This window comes from Vespula vulgaris, chromosome 1, assembly GCF_905475345.1.
Source record: "Vespula vulgaris chromosome 1, iyVesVulg1.1, whole genome shotgun sequence".
In the NCBI taxonomy this organism is placed as follows: Eukaryota; Metazoa; Arthropoda; class Insecta; order Hymenoptera; family Vespidae; genus Vespula; species Vespula vulgaris.
The window spans coordinates 15,058,768-15,081,485 of NC_066586.1; the positions used below are offsets into that span (position 1 = coordinate 15,058,768).

Genomic DNA, 22,718 nt, shown 5'->3' on the forward strand with positions numbered 1-22,718 from the left:
CCGGTTGCTACGCGCGAACCTCCTTTATCTTTTAAGGAAGATACCAACGGGTCCGTTCCTCTCCTCCAAATATTTTCTTCCTATTTAACGATGACGTTCCTCTTTTCTCTTTCTGCTTCCCTTTCTTTATTTATTCCCCGTCAACTTCGAAAATAACGCTTTTTCGTTTTTTCTATTTTTTCAGATATTAGATATCTAGATAGCTGGTTGTACCAGAAATCTCATATTGCGCGGTTCGTACAATAGAAACATCGAGGATTTTAAAGTAATCGAAGACCACAGAGAAGAGAAACTCGAAGCCGTCGAGCGAGCGAAATCGCCGTTCGATCGGTAAATTTTCACCGATACGCCACGTAAGAGTCATTTATTTCTCTCTCTCTCTCTCTCTCTCTTTCTATCTCTCTTTATGCATTCGAGAAACCCCGACGGACTTTCACCGTAGAAAGTTTTTTAACGAGTACGATCGATGATGACTCGGACCAACCAACCGACCGACCAACCTCCTCCTCCTCTTCGGCCCTCTCAACGTATCGAGATTCCTGTTTTCGAGTAACATAGTACATAGTACACAGCTTCTTCCTGATTTACTATTAAAGGCGAAAATCCAACATCTCTGAGATCTGAGTTTCCCCAATGACAATTTTTATATCTCCTGTCTCACGCTAGAAGAAATAATAGGGTTTCCCTTCGATCTTAACTTTATGTGCGTATGTATGTGTGTGTTGGATTCACCCTTAATACATAGATTGTTACTTTGGGTTATTCTCTTTCCCACCCTCCCTCGATAGCCTACCACTCCCTCAACCCCTCCTTATTTATATTGCTCGGTATATACTTTCCCTTTAATAGTATACACGTTATATCGAATAATCTCGAGATATTCGATAATAAACAACAAAATAAAGTTAAAGTACATACACATGAGAAACGAAAGTTCGTCAGTTCAGCGTGGATAAAATTCTGATCGATCGGAATAATACGATTTCTCAACAGCATTGTTTCCTTCTAACTTTGAACTGACCTTTTTAATACTATTCTCCAACGTTCAGTCATATATTTCAATAGAAGTTGTATATAGAACTTCTATCGAAAGGTATAAACAGTAAAGATTCTTTCTTCACGTTAATGGAGGAATCGATTCTACGAGTTCTCACGGTTCGTTGATTTGCGATACGTCGATACATCATACGCGAGAAAGAACATTGATCGATGGGGGTTCCTCTTTCTCTCAACTCTTCGGAAACTTTCTTTCAGAGAAAGGTAAAATAAGATCGATAAAAAAACTCTTTGTTTCTCTCTCTCTCTCTCTCTTTCTCTTTTTCTCAAAATCACGATCCTGTCGATGTATGTATTTGAATAAAAGTGTTCGGTAACGTAACGAGTTTCTTGCGTCCTACGTAATTTTTCGCACGATTAATACCAGAGAGAAGAGAAGAGTAGAAAGATAAAGAGAGAGAAAAAGAGAAACGGAGAAAGAGCGAGGGAGAGAGAGAGAGAGAAAGAGAAAGAGAGAAGAGCTTATCTGGCGTTTCTCGTCGGATAAAACTCCGTACCGGTTTTCTGGTCCTGCTCGGTTGCTCTCTCGTTACCAACGTATAGTTCACGTTCGAAATACACGATAAACCCGACGTTATATTATATTTACTTTTATAATCTAATTGTAATGTAATCTACGATGTACATACATGCATATATACGCACATACGTATGTACATAGATATATAGGTATGTAATATACGCTTCGAACGATTTAAGCAAATGAGATAATTAAAATAAATTTCCGGGATTATCAAAAACTAATTATTCGTTTTACGACGAAGATGAAATTTTTCACGTTCGGCTTCTTCGTTCATTTATATTTTATATTGTCAAAAAATTTAGAACGTAATTCTCGTGCTCTTCGAAATTACAAAAAGTCCATGATCGACGTCAAACGAAAAAGGTTTTACCTATTAGGTTGACTATAGGGTAACGAGACAAAGGTCGCTAACGAGAACTGGCAACGCGCTCGACAATTACATTAAAAGTACTCGGGGGAAGAGAAAAGCGAGAAGACAGAGAGACAGAAAGAGGGAGGGAGGGAGAGAGAGAGAGAGAGAGAAAGAGAGTAAGAGAGATAGAGATAGAAAGAGAAAGATAGAGAGCGAAAGGGTAAAGAGTGGAGCAAGGTCGGAAAATAGCGTCGATTTAGCCCCACACGTGTTCGTTCTTCCTAGCGTGCCCGAGTAATTTCAAACGAACACGCCCTTTTTTCTTTTTCGTTTTTTTTTTTTTCCTTTTTCCTTCTGGCTTTTTTCCCCTTGGGTTGGGCAGCGACAAGTTTATAATCCGTTAATTGACCTTCTGGTTAATTAGTATTTAATCGTACATGACGCGTTACGACTACAAATGATCTTCATACGTCGCGCGAAACACGTTAAAATCGAATTTATCCCGAACTCGTTAATTTCGATAATCATTCCATCGAAAAGCAAAAAAATAGAACGAGGCAAAGAGAGAGAGCGAGAGCGAGATAAGACTCGCTTGTTCGAAACGATGTCAATGATTATTCGAGGGTAACGTCGAGAAAATAACCGAGGTATATGTGAAGTTGGGCCAAGGTTTTATAATTCCGGTTAGTTCTCAAGCTAATCGATGACGATGATTGCGATTATTACGATGATGATGAATCACCTAAACGTTTCGCATTAACGTATCTCCATTATCTCTCAATGAAACTTAAAACGTTTAGCGCTAGTCTTGACGAAATTTTTTGATACCCAACGATATTTGATCGACAACGAGAATAAGATACAAATAAATATGTATTCGTAATAAAAAATCAAACGATAGACGAAACCGATAATGGTTTTTTTGATGAAAGAAATTTCGATCTGCTGAGTAAAAAGAGAGGAGGAGCATCTTCCTCTCTCGTATACAGGTGGTATGTATATTGTAGCTGTATCAGAAAACAGGGACCGGTATATCGTATATAAGGAGAGGACTCTGTGTGCAACGTGCAGCTAACACCGCTGCCAGGAGACTCCGAGTTGCACCGGGTCAAACGTGACGTAACATCCGGGCGACTTCTCGGGGGAGGTGGAAATGGTGGAAGGGAATCGGCGAAGCGTGCAGACACTACACCGATTGCTTCTTCTTGTACCTCCAATTTACCTCTTCTTTCTTTCTCTTTCTCTCTAACTATCTATCTCTCTTCTCTCTTTCTCTCCACCCTCCCCCTATACAACGTTATATTGCTTCTCTCTCTCTCTCTCTCTCTCTTTCTTTCTCTCTCTTCACGGTTTCTGCTCATGACGATTACCACATCGTACATTCCACGAGCATGAATCACTAAGAACCTGACGTCGATACGCGAAAACGTGTTTATATAGATATCAGGCCACTTTTTACAAGCCCATGTCAAACATCGATACAATTATGAACTATCTTTTACATATATAGATCTAACCCTATCCTTACGTCCCTTAACAAGGATTATCGCGATTTTTTACGTTGTTCTCTTTGATAAGAGAATACGTACTCAATCGTATCGCGAGATATCATCACCAGATATCACCAATATTCGCCATTTGTCGACGAGATAATCCAATTTGCGAGTGGGAATCCAGTACTACTCGAATGGAATGGCAGATATTCGAACGAGTCGAAGCTGAAGAACTAGGGGAATGTTTTAATCTCTCTATTTCGCTATCAGGCACGTCTTTTTGTTGCTAGTGTATCTAGAGAGATAGAAATAAAGAAAGAGATAGAAAAAGAGAGAGAGAGAGAGAGAGAGAGACGGGAGGAAGAAAAAAAACAACAGAGATATAACAAGCTCGACGGCAAATAAATAGGATTTGAGTATTAACCCTGCCTGATGGTTGGTTGTACACAAAAACTTGCCGCGTTGGAACCTAGCCAAAATGCCTCATGAAATTGCGTTTTCGTGCAGACCGGAAAATCCGAAGCCCCGTCAACGAGTGGTCTCCCTCCTAGGGAAAATATTTGTTCTGACCGTAAGGACGCGGATATACTGTAAAACGAATAACCGATTAGTATATATATATATAGCCTATCTATTTTCTACTAATTTTATCTTATCTTATTAACGCCCTAAATGTATAATATATAGGAACCGTGTTAAAATTTAATGTAGTTTTATGTGCTTATGTAACAGTGTAGATTTTTTTTTCTTGTTATCAAATTTTGTCAAAAACATTATGATAATGTTAATATTTACACTTTACAGATAGTAGTTTTTTTTTTTAAATAATAATAAAGATCTCAAAGAAACAGAAGAAATTATAATAATGTAATACTATGAAACTACTATTATAATTCGTATATCTTTAGATTTATTACTATCATAATTCTGTAGTTTACTCTTTAAATAGCTAGTGTAACATTCTTCTTCTTTTTATAACAATATTTCGTAACAAAAAGGACGACGGTGTAATTTTACCTGTAACATTTATTTTAACAAACAGTCACCATGTTCTTTTTATAACAAAATTTTATAGAGAAAAGTTATGATAACGCAACTTTTATATTGTGCATATTGCTTGACAGAATTAACACACATTTTTTGAAATAACAATTGTTAAACAAATGAAAAAAAAAAATCTTATGCATCAAAAGGTCTAACTTAAAATTATTTCTCGACGTCTTTCACAATGACACAATGAATCAACGCGGACTCACAGAAAACTACGTTACTTACAAAAAAGGTTCGTTATAATTCTCGTTAAACTTCACTAACGACGTCGTCGTCGATCTCGATAAATAATAAGTATGACGTTGCTCTTATATACGGCGAAGGTTGGCAACGATCACGACAATGAGAGCAGTTCTTCAAAGATACAAAAAAAATATATATATATTCTATTCTTCCTTTTAACGAAGATATTATAATTAAGAAAGACTATTCGGATCTAACGATCCGACTTCTCCTCATTTTCTTTTCTTTTATATTCGTTTTCTATTTGGTCTCTTTTCTCTTCTCTTTTTTTTTTTTTTACTTAACAATCCTACACAATTCAAAAAAAAAAAAGACCCCGTTAAATAATACAATTCGTTTAAAGTAAGGTGCTGAACATCAAACGCTATCCTCGTTCGATCTTTATGACACACACAGAGCCCCTGATTTGCAATCGAGAGTCGGTGACTCACAAAGATAATTGAAGAATATTATGGATGCGCGGCAAGCCCGTTGATATCGTGCGTGTGTGTATTGTGCATGTTACTGATGTGTAGTTACTAGCGGCAAACTTTTACGAACGTATCACTTCGAGCTAAACGAGCTCTCTCTCTCTCACCTGCCGTTAACCTGTCGCTTTTCTAAACAACGAAGAACGATCACGAACTTCCCTTTTCGAGACTCACACTGAAATATGTCTTGTTAATTATCTCATTACGAGACGTTAGTTGATATAACGAACACGATTATCTTCATGTAATAAATAAAATGTATGCACTTTAACGCGTTGTTAAAAAAAAAAAAAATAATAATAATAATATAAATTAATAAATAAATGAAAAAAAAAAAAAAGAAAAATGTCACCAATCACACAGGAATTTGTTTAACAGATAAATTGAGAAAAATAAAATAAAATAAAATAAAATAAAAAAGAAAGAAGGAGACGAAGAAAGAATAAATGAAAGAAAGAAGGAAAGAAAGAAAGAAAGAAAAGAGAGCACGTTAAGAAGTATATACGTGTAACTCGCGGCTCGTGCCCGGCGAGATACTGAATTTCTCTTGGTTCATATTTTCAACTTATAATCGGTGAATGGTACGATAAACTTAGCACCGATTTCTTTTCTGCATTAACCAGGAATTCGAGAACATGATATTCATGGCCGAGTGCATTGGCTTGCTCCTAACTCAAGAGATGCCTTTCTCCTTGCCTAGAACACTAATTTCGTCCTTGTTCTCTATACATTATTTGGATGTTTCGGTCTAATCGATAATTGTTTTTTTTTTGTTACACGTATGACTGAAGATTATATGGAATCGTTCGTTTGTAGTCGAAGTAATTAAACACAGCGAATTAAAAAGTAAAAAGAATTTATTATAAATTTGTATACGTTATTTTTGGATTTTTTTATATTCTTTTATTTTAACATAAATGTATTCGAATATATACTTTATATCATTAGGCTTTAATATAATTTGTTATCATTATAATTATTTAAATTGATAATATACTTAATAATTGAATAATAATATAATTAGCCGTCGTAGAAAAGGTTTTGCCAGTTTAGTGAAATTGAATGTGATTATCAAAGAAATTCATAATTGATACAAAAAGTTGGAAAAACAAAAAAGGAAAAAGAAAAGAATGAAAAAGAGAAAGAGAGAGGGAATATGAAAGGAAGTAGTCAATGAGGATAACAATGTCTTAGATACGCTAATTGAGCTTACCGTTCACTGATATCTGACTAAGTAAAACCTTGACCACTTAATACACGCGACACGATTTAAGTTCGCCGACACGCGACGAAAGACGACGGTTACTAATCGAGAGAAGTTAGAAAGGACCGAACGGTTCGTCTAGACGAGCATAGATAGATAGAGAGAATATACACATATATTTATATATAATATGTATATATATATATATATATAAAATACCCGTACGTACACTCATACACACATATATATCTTGAACGTCTCTCGAGTGGAACGACTGTACTTCTTTTCTTTCGAAGGTTTAGCTTCGGCAATTTCGATCAGAGTGAACCGGAACCGACCGATGCATCTCATCTCTCTTATAGTTAGCTCATCTTCTTTGTCTTTCCATTGTACTCGTTTGAACGATTTTATTCTTTTATTCTCTATTCTCTATTCTCTATTATTTCCTTTCCTCCTCTTCTTCTTCTTCTTCTTCTTCTTCTTCTTCGTCTTCGTCTTCTTCGTCTTCTTCTTCTTCTTTTTTCGTTTTAACTTTATGAGAGTCGAAGAATTCAAGAGCGTAGTATAATCATTATGGCTGAGCGATTTCAGTTTGTCCGACTTTAAGAGCCTTTCTCCCAGTGGATGCTTCGAATACAATCGACGCTCCAATTTGCGTAACTCTACTCTTTTTAATCCTAGTCTGGAGTAGTATATGCATTATATTCTTTATCCTACTACTATTGTTGTTTATCTTTCCGTTTCTAATTCACATCGATTAAAAAAATGATCACCGTTTTAGGTGTAATTAGAAAATGATTTGACTTTAATGAAAAATAAATAGAGGTAGAAATAAAGAGAAAAAGATTCCTTTGAACTGGGTTCAAAGGAATCTCGAGGATTTATTATTTGTTAGTCTTACTATTGTTTATTTTCCTCTATTTTATTTTCATCAATCAACAAAATGATTCTCATTCTGTAGCTACAATTAAAATATAATTTGACTTCAATAAAAATTAAAGAGAGAGAGAGAGAGAGAGAGGCAAAGATATTTCTCTTGAATTGCGTACTAATTGTAGAATGTGTAATTTTTTTAATCTTACCACTATTGTTTATCTTTTCGTTTTATTCCCATCAAGCAACAAAATAGTCCACGTTTCAAGTATAATTAAAGAAATAATTCGACTTGTTGATGAAAAATAGAAAAATGAGAGAGAGAGAGAGAGAGAGAGAGAGAGATTCCTCTTGAATTGGGGACTAACGAGAGTATGTGGAACGTAGTTGATACTTCCCTCGCTCGTAACGCGAAATTCAAACCGGAAGTGACGAATACCGGTAGGAGTACAGTTACCGTCTAATTTGTTTCTAACGATATGTCTCGGTAAACTCTTAGTGAGTTTCAAAGTGTTCGTCAAATAGACGGTATGTCTCTTGGAAAAATTTCAACTATTTGTCCGTAGAAAAAAAATGAGGAAGGAAAAAAAAATCAGACATTTTTATAAAATATAAGTATTGTTTCAAGAAGGTCTTCTTTCTCTTTCTTTTTTTTGTCTTATTTACTTTTAGAAGAACGTACGACAAATGCCTTTGGACAAATAGTAACGAAGGAAGTAATTGTGACATGCCAACGCACCCTAGTCGACTAATTAGGAGTGTGTTTAGTGCGTGCGCAACGTCAATAGAATCGTGACGAACAATTCAATTTCCTAGTTCTCCTCCTTCTCTCCTTTTTCAGCAACGTTAGAATAATTATCAATACCGAATTTCAATTGCAGTTCCTAGAATCTAGGATTTATGTGTTAATCAAGTAACATGTTGAATTCTAACATTAGGTTTATTAGATTGAATCATAGTTATTGTTAGGTACAAAAAATCATAAATATTATTTTTCTCTGTTTTGTTTGTAATTTGTTTTTTAATTTTATTTTTTTTTATTTATGCAACGACGTGAACTATAACACTACAACGAAAAATAGAATGCATGTTAATGTACCTATCAATATGTAAATATATCCATATAAAATATATAGTATGAAAATAAAAATGAGCTTTTACGAAGAATAGTTTTCTTTTCTTTTTGTAAATACTATTATTTAATATATATATATATACACACGTGCATTTATTTAACAAAATAGAATTTCGAACGGTACCTTCCAAGCTTCATAATCATAACCAATATCGTATCCTATCTGTATCGAAAGTAAACAAAGAGTAATTAACTGCAAAAAAAAAAGAAAAGAAAAACTATTTCATCCCTTTTATCATAATTGGTAGAAATTTTTGGTCGCGATTCTCATTAACGTAGACGTAATGGGCGTGGCGAAGGGAACGCGTCGACACTTTCCAATGAACAAGGAAGCATACCAGATGGTGCGTATGACGTTTGTCGAGGGCATGCGTGAAATATAAACGCGAGCATATATAGAGAGAAGTACAGAGAAAGAGAGAAAGAGAGAGGAGCGGGAGAAAGAGAGAGAAAGAGAGAGAGAGAGAATTTATATTTTTGCTCGTCTCGCGACGATTAACCACTCCCTATAAGAGAATTCAAAGGGTGACATCATCAACTCAAGCTCCGACAGTCTGGGTTGACGAACAGGGTGGTGGTAGTACGAAATATTAACGGAAAAAGAAAAGAAAAATAAAAAGAAACGCAAAGGGTCCGTTTGATTATAGAGTTGATTTTTGCAAATAAATTATATATAAGTATTTATATCTTTAAAAATGAAATACATTATACATATATCAACGAGAATAAAATTATTTATTTCGAAACATTTAAAAAAAAGAAGAGAAAATACAAAAATAAAATAAAATAAAATAAAATAAAATAAAATAAAATAAAAACATGTGAAAATTTTCTCTGAATGACTAGAGAGAAAGAGAGAGAGAGAGAGAGAGAGAGAGAGAGAGAGAGAGAGAGAGTAGATACCTCAGAGAGAAAATCGGTATCTTGGGCTGTTCCTTGGCTAAGATCCAATTTATTTTGCTCGCATTCCGCGCCGCGATACGCCGAACCGCTCGAAATATTTCCGTTTGATTTATTCGCCGAAATTCTTAGCTGACACGTTCAAGTGTCACGAAGTTGAACGAAAGGGAAAAGGATTTTTTTATGGTGATAGGTATACTTTATATACTTTTAAATGAAGTTTGTCGATTTTCCTTTGACGATCATGGATAAGTTTGTCTCTTGAGGGTTTACACTTTCCTATACAATTGCGATCTTATGAACTCCGTAGGTTAACGCGGAGTTCTTAACGTGGAGTTTTAGTGATGTTCGAAGAAGTGACTTTACGATACCTGGAACGCGTCTCGAGTCCAGCTAGCAAACGGATCACTAGGAAAACGTCGTAAGAGGTCGTCGACCGCTGAGAGATCTTCGCGGCACAGCACGCACGCAGCGAGAAATGCTTTTCAGCTGTTAAAATCGTTCAAACAGGGACTATAACTATAGCGAACAGCAGGATCAGTATTCGTAGTATTTTCGGCCATGCAAAAGGGACAAGAGTATGAGAGGAGTTCCTAAGAGAAGACACGTCGATACGACGAGTTTAAGACAAAACTTCTAACGCTTAACTAAACATACGTAACATACGTTCCCTCACCACCCTATTCTTCCCCTTCTAACAAAGGATAACTATTACGTTTAATACCACGGTTATTAATTTATGTATGTACATATATCATTCAAGATAAAAGTTTCTATTTACGTTGAATGCGTTCCAGAGGAAGTGACATCGTTTTATAAAATAACACTCATTACATTTACCTGCTATCTTGTAATTGAACGTGATGGAAAAAATTAATATACATTTATGATGTAGGAAACAAATATTAAACATATCGACAAGTTCTATTCGCGTAATTATCTTTAGATCAATTTCGAAAAGTAATAGAATTAAATGAAGTTAATATTACCAATACAACAATTAATGAATAAATATTAATTGAAAGGAAAATTGACAGTTGTTAAAATAGGTCGATATTTCTAATATTAAAGTTATTAAATTCATATACGCGAGATCATGTATGAGGATCTTTTCGGGGAAAAAAAAATATATATAAAGAAAAAGAAAAAAGAAGTCAAAGATCCTCGATCGAATGAGTATATCTTACTCCTTTTAATTTCACGGATGTCCTCCGAGTTCACGGCTTATCTAAAACCAAAAGAGAACTTGAAAGAGACGTCTTCCTTGGTTTCACAGTAAAGCCCAAAGTTTATCTGCTCTCTCTCCCTCTCTCTCTCTCTCTCTCTCTCTCTTTCTTTCTATAGTAACGTTTTCCTTCGCCTTTTTTCTTTATTTTCTGGTCAAAAATGAAATTCATCCGGTAAGCGATGCGAGGAATGTCACAGTGAGTCAGATACGAATGCTCGAAACGTTAGCGAGCTTTACTTCGTACGTACGTACGCTAAAATTGGAACTCGCTAGCGTCATAAACGTAAAAAGACAGGGAGACGCATCTCCAAGAACGCTTTTCCACCGTAATCTCGGACTCTCAGCCTCGATTAAAACATCGACTTTGTCTCTCTCTGTCTCTGTGTCTCTCTCTCAATTTTTCAATCTCTCTATCTTTCTCTTTCTCTCTTTCTTTCTTTCTCTCTTTCTACGTTTCATTTTAATTTGTTCTCTATCCTTTAAAAAAAAAAAAAGTAAAAAGAGAAAATTAAAAACTAAAAAATTCACGATATATCAATTAATAATAAATATGACAAGAATTTTAATTGCATAATTGCTAACGTTAATTATCCTTAAAATCTGTAAAATGCATTTTTCTTCAAACGAATAAATTCTTTATATACACGTATGTTGATTTTCTAATAAACGATATCAAATTTATTATCAGTATCTTCATACTCGCTTATTCGCTTCTAAAATGAAATGAACAAGTAAAAGGCGGTTTGCGTGACTTGGCTATCGGCGTAACGTCGATAATTATAAACGCATCGTTGATAATTAAAGAAAATAAAACAAAAATGAAACACACGTTAATTCCAAGAGAGTATGTGATGAAAAAAAAAGCAAGAGAGAAAGAAAAAGAGAGGGAGAGAGAAGGAGAGAGAGAAAGAGAAAAAAAAAAGAAAGGATTAGAAACATTATTGCAAGCTGGAATGGCGCGACGGTACGCGCGAATATAGCACACTTTTACGGTAAAACCGCATAACGGTGTATGGAAGTGAGAAAAAAAAAGAAAAGAAACGAAATTGCTGCAGAGAGTTTCTTTCACGAGCGCGTTACAATGCATAACGATTACGGTACATCGAAGATTGGAAGAATAAACGAAAAGATTAAAAAAAAAAAAAAAATAGAACGCACTTGTGACATACTATATGTATATAATTTATAGTTATATGAGTATAGTGTATACGTGTATATATTATATGTACGCACGAGCGCACTCACACATATGTGTGAGTAATGGATAGGGATTATATACGTATAGTATATATGTGTATACATGTAGTGTGTGTATATATACATATATTGTAATATAGTGTAAAACTATAAGCCTAAAAATGTTTTGTACAGCCTAGGAAAAGTAGCCTAAAAGATCTCAAAAAAGAGTAATCGATCTCGTAATCGATTTTTAAAATCACCTATATATTAATTTGATATATAAAGTACGCGCGTGTATATATATGCGTGTGTGTGTAAAATCTAATAGACCATACGGCTCGAAATTTGAATAGATTCATTTATATTACAGGATTCAACATTTTCGACTATTTGTATTCAAAGAGAAAGAAATAATAACAATAATGATAACAACAACAACAATAATAATAATAAGTGTAATGGACAATTAATTGCGAGCACAGGAAAGATCGTTAAGCGATTATACTCGCTTGGAAGAAGGAAAAAAAGGAAAAAGAAAAAAGAAACATGTTCCACTACAATTACACCGACATATTGCAGAATACAACCTCATCTTTTCTATTTCTTTACGAATTCTGTTTCTTTTTCTTAAGAGATACTCCTTCGGGCGATTTTGCCGGTGAAGCACGACGACCGACGTCCATACCTGTTTGCAAATTCTCTCTTTTTCTCCCTCTATTTCTATATGTATATACACATATATACACATACATACACACACGGATAGACAGCAGACACAAGCATATATACACACGTACATGAGATCGTCCGATTCATTAAACCCATTATGAGTTGAATGCTTAATAAACTTCATATTCTGACCACTACACCCACACTATTATCCATCGTCTTGATTTTATACATGTAACGCGCACGGACGCACACATGCACACGTACACTATATATATATATAAAATATAAAGGATCTAAGGTTAACTACCTAGAGTCAGTAGACGCAAGCCTACGTGGGTGTAGATGGGATATGGACAAAATGGACTTTCCATGATAATGAATACAATAAATCGTCTGGAAAGAGCTTTTGAAGATGTATCGAAACACACGTGAATATGCATACACACGCGCGCTAACACACTAACACACGAATAAAAACTTGTACGTTCTCAACATAGGTTTAGTTGAAAAGTATCATTTTTCTTGCGTCTATCTCTTAACTGTTGTTACTAGCAACGAGTTTTCTCTACACATTTGTACGGTATCTCTAACTTGTGATCCATCCTTCGAAAAGATAAGAAGGAAAAGATAACAATGAAAAATCATTTATACATACGTACATCGTGTATCTCGATAAGAATACTTGTTTCGTTCCTTAGAGTGACTCTAATCGACTTGGCAAGATTGCGAGACAGTTCCAATCAGGATCGCTAGGATCCTTTCCTTGTTTTTCCTTATCTCTCTCTCTCTCTCTCTCCCTCTCTCCCTTTTTCTTACTTTCTTCTTTAACTGTTTCTTTTTAAACTCATTAAGAAAAAAAAAAGACAAAGATGAGTAGTCTAAAGAGAGGATCGATAGTCTCAGAGATCCAAGAGTTTATTGCGACTCCTCGAGTAAGTATTAAGACGAGATATTCTGAAGTTCTCGAAGAGGATCCTGGAGAAAGGGGGAGAGAAAGAGAGAGAGAGAGAGAGAGAAAGAGAGAGAGAAACCGTCCTTCGGGTGATTCACCGAGTTTGCGGTTAAGTTACACTCCAGTCTATGGGTCCGTCGCTGGAAGAGATGGCAGCAGACGTACATCCAACAGTGATTCTCATGGTTCTCCACATACAACGAACAGAGATTCATACAAAGTAAAGATCGTCTTTGTGTGTATGTGTGCGCGCGCACGTGTGTTCTGTGCGAGTGTATACGTATGTCCATTTCTCTTTTTTGCACGAGCGATCTGTTTTTTCTCACAAGAACTCTCATGAGTTATGCTAAGTTAAGAAGATTAAAATATCAACGATGTTCTCGTTACTACTTTGATTCACGTTAATCTTTCATTCCTCCTCCGAAGTACCAAGACGACATTCGCTGCTGCTAAAGATGACCTCGCGCTCTGGCAAACCCGATTCGTAATGGCGACGATTAAAAAGAAAGAAAAAAAACAAAAAGAAAAGGAGGAAGAAAGACAAAAAATGAAAATGGCCGTCAAGCGTAGCAACATATCGAATCGAAACTCTTTTGCGTAAACCACGAAACTCGTCGCGTTCTAATTTTTGACACGTTGCACTTGGCTTATCAACCATAGGAAGTTGAACTAAATCGTTAAATCCTATGGTTTTGATGGTATTAATGATGGAAGTTGAGAGCTCTTCTTCTTCTCCTTCTTCTATCTTTCTCTATCAACTCTTCTCCTACCATCTTTTTCTTCCTTTTCTTTTTTTATTTCTTTTTCTTCTCCGCGGCCACGTTGGAAGGACATGAAAAATGTTATTAAGCGTCCTACCGAGGATAATGCGACACGGACGTCGACCTTCGGCTTCCTGGCTCTTAGAAGCTTCTCTTCAAAGAGCGACTTAATGCGATTGCTCCTCGGCGATACTCGCTTCCGTCGCTAATGGTGTGCATTTTATATCTTCTCTTTTTCTTCTTTTTTCTTCTCTCTCTTTTTCTTTCCTTAAATTGACTAGATAAACTTGATCCATAAAATCGTTCGAACAAACTGACGATCTAATTCTCAAGCATTCGATCTTCTTCGATACATTATACGTATCAACAAACTTCCGGGCTTTTCCTTTCTCTTATTTTTGTTCCTTCTTTTAAATATTTAAACTAATCGAACGAGGAAATATTGAAACGGTTTACTTCTACTGAAAAAAGTTTGTAATTATTTTAAGAAACAGGATTTAGAGGAGTTCTACGTGAAAGAAACTGATCAAGTTTGTACGAACAAGAGAAAAGGGGTGTTTCGGAAGAACCGATAGAAGGTTAAACCCAACGAAAGGACTTCTTGAGAGAGAGAGAGAGAGACCCATTGTGAATGGAGGCCCCCGACCTGCCGAGTCCTTTCAAGACGAAGAAACACTCGAGGCGTTTCGCTTCAGTAACCGCGGTCTTGCTTCAGCTCCTCCCGGATTCCTTTGTTTAATACTTTATTGCGATATTTTAACGTTGCTCCGTTGCGTTGTTGCCATGAGCCCCCATCTCTTTACTCCTCGTCGCGTGTCGCTACCGTCCTTCTCAGAATTCAGAACGACTTAATCGTCAAACGACGAGAAATAATTTACGATTTCTCCATTTTCTTCGTGAAATTTCGAATACATTGCACTGTATTTTGTGAGAGTTTAATTTAATATTTCGAAGGTCGATAAAGATAAATTGTTATTTGCATAAGGACTCATGCAAATAATATTTTATAACTTAATTTTTTGTCTAATATCTAAATATTAAAATATTATTGTAAATGTCAAATTTGTAATATTACTTCAATATAATTATATTGTAATACAAGTTAACACAACTATTAGTCTACTTATTGTTATTATACTATAATTAGTATATTTATACTAATGTTATATGTTGTACTATATAATGATATACTACTATGTAGTATACTAATATTATATATAAGTATACTCCATGTGCGTGTGTATAGTATATTCGTATACTAAAGTATATCGATATTAATTTAATTTATTAGTACATTATATTATAACGATTATGTATAGTATAAATATATTAATATTCAACATATATAATATATGCTAATAGTTTGATGTAATATTTCTGAAACACTCGATGGAAAGAATAATTTTTACAAAAAAAATAAAAAATAAAAAGAAAGAAAAAGAAAAAGGAAAAATTTTCTTCGTGCTACTGGACAATCACGGATATCCGGCGGAAATCCACGACTTTTGTATTACCTATAGACAAATCACCCTCCCAACGTATAAGAATCTATTGTGAAGCGATGTACTTACGTATTAACGTATGTACGAATGAGCGTACGAAAGAATACGTAAATACAATATCTATTTCTTACACATTCTCTCTCTCTCTCTCTCTCTCTCTCTCTCTCTCTCTCTCTCTCTCTCTCTCTCTCTCTCTCTCTCTCTCTCTCCATCTTGTCTAAGAAACTTTATTTATATCTTTGTTGTAATTATCTTTACAATCAAGAATCAATTTTTATGATATTATATTAGATCTAATAAAAAGTTTTGTTCTATTCTATAGTAAACAGTTGATTACGATAATTTATTGTCATTATTTCTAAAATCATTAAAAGATAAAATAATTTTTATGGTATACTAAATCTACCAAAATGTTTCATAAAAAATATATAAATTGTTATCTTCCATTAAGATAAGAGGAAATTGTTGATATCGATATCAACTACATTGTTAACAAAATAATATTAATGATTTAACAATCAACAAATATAAATATATTTTTTGTATTTTATTTCATTTATAGATTAAAAAAACAAATAAACTTTTTTTTTAATTCGCTATATTCTTCGAAAGATTTGTCGACGTACTGATCACGATAATCTTCGTTGTATAATTACTTCAAAAATAATATATAATAAAAATCAAATAACTTTTACCATATATTAAATTTACCATTATATAAAATATCATTATACAATGGTAAATCGTTATACAAAAACCATATCAAATAATTTTTATAATATATTATGACATATTACGATATATTTGTATATACAAATAGATATAATTAAAATAGATGCAAATTACATGTATTATTTTACTTAGAAAACAAACAAAACTTTTTTCCTTTAGAACTAATATATTCTCCAAAAGATTTACTTGCGAGTGTGATCACGATAATTAGAATCTTCTAAGAAGAATATTTTCACAAATGACTGTACCAGAGTTTCGTTTGCGGAGAAAGAGATTTCCGGGCTCCTTTCAATGAGCGGAGCAACATTCTCGCGGTGAGAAAATTCGTTTCGCACGACGATCAACCTTCAGTTTCTCCTTCTGCTTCTCCCTCTCCTTCTCAATACACAGTTCTTCCTTTTCTCCTTTTCTCCTTTTCTCCTTGTCGGTCTTTGGACGACTTGGAGAAACGATTTGGCACGCTTATCATTGATGAGCTTACGATATTACCGAAATACAAGTATATGTATATGCGTATACGTACACACGTACACACACAAACACACATACACACACGTGTGTACATTAAGTACAAAAATAAACCTTATCGTTATTCCATGTATGTTACATTGATTCGTACATACATACATATAATTGCATGCACTTGTAAGCGATCATCGAATACTAATCTCACGGAAACGTTAACTTAAGCACGAACCTATGGTATTAATTATTATCGAACGAACATTGACCTTAGTAAATTAAAATAAACTTCAAAATCATCGAGTGACTTTACTCTGATTTGTAAATAATATCAAATTCGTTCTTTTGGACTGAACATTTTTAATTTGGAATGAAAAATTTTAAACGTATGTATATTCTTATATTGTATAAGTATATAAGTACGTATATTCTTAATGTTGATTTCGCAATAATGTCGCAGTAATGTTATTTCATGGTTATGTAAATCGAATTTGTGTATTGATTATCACGTTCTACAAAACAAAACGATAGTAAATTTGGACGACCGTATTAAAACGACGCAATTGAATCGAATTCTAACGTAAACTCACCGAACGAATTTCGAAGTTATGGGGTTAAATCAGTGTCCCATAAGACATACGCGAGGGAAGCACGCGTTCAAGTAATTAAAGCGATTAAATCGGCGGAAATGTCGAAATCTCGGACGAAATGATTTGCCTTTGATGAAAGGAGGATATGTGACGTCAGAAGGAAATCCTTCGACGCAATAAAATTATTCAATAAAAAACGGAAATTCAATTGTGTCATAATCGATTATTGATTTTTTCGTTATCGATGACTCGGTAGATAAAAAAAAAGAAACAAGAAAAAGAAGTTAACTTTTGAAATTATTACTCACCAAAAGATCGGATCGAAAAGAAAAGACGTATAAAATATCCCCCTCTCCTTTCCTTTCGATGCACTCTCAATCACTATGAATCACCCGGTCTCTCTCGAAGCACCTTCTCTCTATCGAGCAATACAACTGACAATTCTACAAAGTGAGATAAATGTATATACGAAAATGTCTAAGAAAGAGAGGGAGAGAGAGAGAGAGAGAGAAAGAGAGAGAAAATCTATATACATATATAAATATACAAATATATGATATATGTATATATATATATATTATATCGTATAAATAAAAACGAACGATCTCGATCCCTTGGCTTCCATTTTAAAATCTTTCAAAATGAAAAATTCACGTTACAATGATACAACAGATACGTAAATGTAATAAATAAATAAATAATAAAATATAAATAAAAATGAAAACTTCGATACAGCGTTATATTTTCACGAAATAGAAAGAAGAAGAGTAAGAAAAAAAGAGATAGTGAAAGGGACGAGATATGTAAAAAAAAAAAAAAAACAACAACAACAAAAAGAGAGAAAGAAAAAGAAACAAACTACGTCGATAAAAATTAAGAAGAAAAAAAAAGAAAACGCGTCGATATATGTGTATATAAGCCAAAGGATCGATCCTTAGCGATCGATGAAATGCGAGCGACTGGTAAGGTGAGAAACGGCGATGTGGCTTCTGTCAGACGACTTCGCAGACGGCTGACGAACGAACGAATGCTCGGCGAGACCTTCGGTCGAACTCTCAAGCCGGAGGAGGACGAAAGCAACACAGAAACAGAGAGAGAGAGAAGGAGAGAGAGAATGAGAGAGTTCTTTTGTTGGTACTCTGGTACTGTTGTTGATAGGTCGACCCTTATCGCTTTGGTAGAGTCAAAGGATAATAACAGAGATTCGAAACAAAAACGAATTTACATTTTGTTTTTCTCTTTCTGTTTCTTTCTCTCTCTCTCTCTCTCTCTCTCTCTCTATATATATATATATATATATATATATATTGTTTTCATATTTCATATATCCATTCTTTAAATTGTTTGTTATACTTGTATTTTCGTAATAATTAGAAACGTAACGTCGCGTTCGTATAATTCCACGGACAATGATAAATTATGTTAAATAAAAATATTTGTAAGTAAATGCTATTTATTCGATCAGTATTTGTAATAAATGATCAGTGTTTCTAATAAAATAATATTATGTAATATAAGTTTTAGACTTCTAATTTAATCTCTCAAAAAATCAAATTCACTTCTTTGCGAATCAAATTTATCGTTTTGAAAAAATAGATTGAACTTTCGATAAATCATATTTTTCTTAAAAAGTTTCTTCTTTTATCAGAAATTTTAATGATAAAGAATATAATCAAATGTAATTTTGTTGTTATTTTATAATAGAACGATGTAATACATATCAATTATTTAATAATGATTAATTCATCACAATTCACAATTGCATGTATGTAAAAATATAATTATACAAAAAAATACTCATCTAAAAATTTATTTCAATCGTTCTTTTCTATATATCACTTCATATAGATTTACCATTGTTGTGATTATATGCACTACTGCAACGAATCGAACACCAAATTCAGTTATTTTTTTAAATGTGATTATATTTATAATATTGCAATACATTGTTAAAGTCTAATAATATTGTTATTAATATATATTTGAAAAATATTGAAATTCAAATTCTGCTGTACAAAACTGTATTCTTGATGCTGAACAAATCTAATCTAGATTTATCGACACTATCTCTTATACACTAAATTATCAATCATCAAAAAAAAAAGCCACCAATAACGTGGAAGGGATAAATTTGATTTGCAAAGGTTGGATTTAAAGTGCAACAACTATATAATGTATAAGTGACGCAAGCCTCAATTATTTATACTGATCAAAACATTCCTATACACCTACCATTAATTTTACTAAATACTAACAATTAATTAATTGATTATTAAAAAAATATTAATCAAATAAAAAATAAAAGCGCACTTTGAGTGAATAGAATCGCATTGATAATTGTCGCTAATGAGTAAAAATATATTTTTGTGTTCCCGTCGGAAAATAAAAACAAAAAAAAGAAAATTATGATCATTAAGAGTCGCGAGGAAGACTGCTGAGAGAAAAAACTGAGAGTAAGAGAGAGAGAGAGAGAGAGAGAGAGTAAGAAAGAGATCCTGCGAGATCGTTGTTTGGACTCGAAAGCGCGAAAATGAAAATGTTTAATGAATTCCCTGCACATGGGGAGGGTCTACTACTATTCTCAAAAGAGGGCTTTATATACTCCGCCGTGTTCTTCCTGCTAGGATGCACTCGACGGCCATGCCGGCTCAGACATTCTCGTCTCTCTCTATCTGACTATCTCTCTCTTTCTCTCTCTTTTGCACATTCCCTTGCTCACGGACGATCGCTCGCTGGCTTTCAATTTTATTTCGTTCCTTGATCATAACGTGAACGAGCGAAGGTAGATTGAACATACGCATTTGCTTGCTTACGAATCGCAATCGATTTTCAACGCCGATATTTATCAATAGAATCGAAAACTAATGCTAATATTATGTTAAATCGAAAACTTCGTTAACCGCTTCAAACGTGATCGATACAATCATTATAAATCAATTTTATAACAACAAATCGTTATGGAGTAATCCGACGATTATTAATTCTATTTAGATTCAAACAACTTAGATTCTAAATCTGTTGCAAATGATACTCGCTGCGATAGCACACACCGGGAATGTTTTATCGTTTGTAATATTTAGATGCATTTTTTCTCGATCATATTTGTTCTATGTAAATTCATTCGTCGATCCTCATGGAATATCGTATATTAAAAATTCGATTGAAAATATATCTAGAAATATTATTGTAAGATAATGATAGAGTAAATTATTTATTTTCTCAATGACTGCTGTGTTAATTTCCTTCTTCTTATTCTTCTTTTTCTAATCTTTTTGAAATATAGTATTAAGAATTATTAGAACTGTAAAATTGATCGAGTAAATAAATTTCTCGATCATTCGTATATCCGCTTCCCGTATTAAAGATTCATATTAAAAATACACGAATGATTAAGAATAACACAGTATGATTGATTAAATAAATTATTTATTTTCTAGATCACGCCTGTGTCGTTTATTTCCAAATTTTTGCTGAATATGTGTTGTATTAAAAATAATCATGAAATTAAATCGAAGAAAAATATGAAATGAAAAAAAAACAAAAAGAAAAAAAGAAATATATTGGTCGTACCCATACCATAAACGATAATTGCCTATTTATATCCTTTAGAGAATACGTTCGTGTAATTAAACTCAGTTGGAGTAGGATGGTCATTGACGTCATCCTCCGAAGATCGAAGCCTGGTCCTGGTGCCTCGCGAACAATGGGAAAAGCGAGTAATTTGTTCGATCGGCAAACGTTCCAATTGGACACGTTCCCAATTACGATCGCTTATATATATATGTATGTACGAATCAACGAAGAATAATGATAGAGAAGGCGACGATTATTGAAAGGATTAACAACACATACCAAAATAGGATCTATTCGTTGATGCAAATCGTTTTATGAAAGAAATATTTTTACTTTAAGAAGCATTATATGTGTGTGTGTATGTGTGTGTGTGTGTGTGTGTGTATTTAATGTCTTCCTATTCCGCTCCTAACGTCAAACGAAACAGAGCATGACATCGCCGCGAAGAGAACGACTGGACACAGTTTGTTGGCAAGCGATTTAGAAAAGCGCGAAAATATAAATCTTCCGTTATGGAAACGAACAAATTTCTAAAACAATAGTACTGTTAAGAATAAAACCTTGGCTTTTCTTTGAAACACACACGCAACACATACATGCCGTTCAAAGCCAAAGCGATTAATTCCAAGTTTGAGATTTTTTTTTTTTTTTTTTTTTAAATCTCGAGTGCAAGAAAACGTTTGGTTTCATCTTCTCGGTTAACTTTTTACATTTAAAGTAAATTTCTTCAAATGAATTAACACCGTTAAATGATAAATAATTCTTTTTATGGCAGATTAGTAATAAATAACGTATCTAACTTTATCAATTTTCTCTACTTCTCGTTTTGGAGAGTTAATAGATACTACAAATGAATAGCTTACGTATGTATGCCTTGATCTTGAAATTTATCTTAGTTTGTATACTTAAGTCTATCTAAGAAGTCCAGTTCATCTAGACTTGATTTCAGGAAAATCATCAAAAGAATAACTTATTCTTTTTCTTTTTTAATCTTTTGAAAAAGAAAGAAAAACTTATTACCCACCAGGATATTCTCGTATCGCGACGTAAACGATCATAGCAGCATCGTACGTGTTGACAAAGTCCCAGACTCCATCGGTAGCAATTATAAGAAAATCCTCGGTACCGTCTAAAGAAATGCAACGTGTATCCGGAGTACTAGTTACATAGGGTTTGTACTGTACATCTCCTGAAAAGAAAAAAATAATAAATATATTTTTGAATGAGTGAAAAGTATCTTTCGTTGGAGGACCTTCTATATAATACACGTATATATTTCATTATTAGAACCAATAACTTTTATCGTGTATTAAATGATTGAAATATCATTGATCGTTACTGATAAACTAAGATAACACTTGATCATTTACAATAATCCGTAGCAACCTCTGAAAACGTACCGCTATAGTATAAAGTAGATATGTATATATGTCTGCGTTCGACCTGTTCTTAATTAAATGTAATTATCTATTTAATGAATAGCTTGGCTAATTTAAATAACGACGCAACTCTTGAGAATGCTTCCGGTTATTATAAATTTATGTTGCTCCTTCTCTACTATGTAGAGATTAAAGTAGATACACTGTAACGAATCTCTACTGATAAATAACGATTCTAGACGTATAAAGCGTTGATTTCGCACATCGATCGTATTCGTTACGTTAATTCATAATTCTTATAAATTTGTTTAGAAAATCAGAAGAAATGATTAAGTCGATATCGAAGATAATATACGACTTAAAAAATTCGACGTTTAATTTACTACCTA

The 22,718-nt window shown here is 33.6% G+C and overlaps 1 protein-coding gene across 1 annotated transcript in view; it reads right to left on the reverse strand.

Moving 5' to 3' along the window:
- Nucleotides 1–22,718, reverse strand: part of LOC127072609 (serine-rich adhesin for platelets-like) — a 59,434-nt gene that overhangs the window by 30,238 nt on the left and 6,478 nt on the right. Inside the window, exon 7 of the mRNA XM_051013142.1 lies at nucleotides 21,975–22,139. Within this exon, the coding sequence (XP_050869099.1) occupies nucleotides 21,975–22,139 (165 nt within the window). The remainder of the gene's footprint in view (nucleotides 1–21,974; nucleotides 22,140–22,718) is intronic.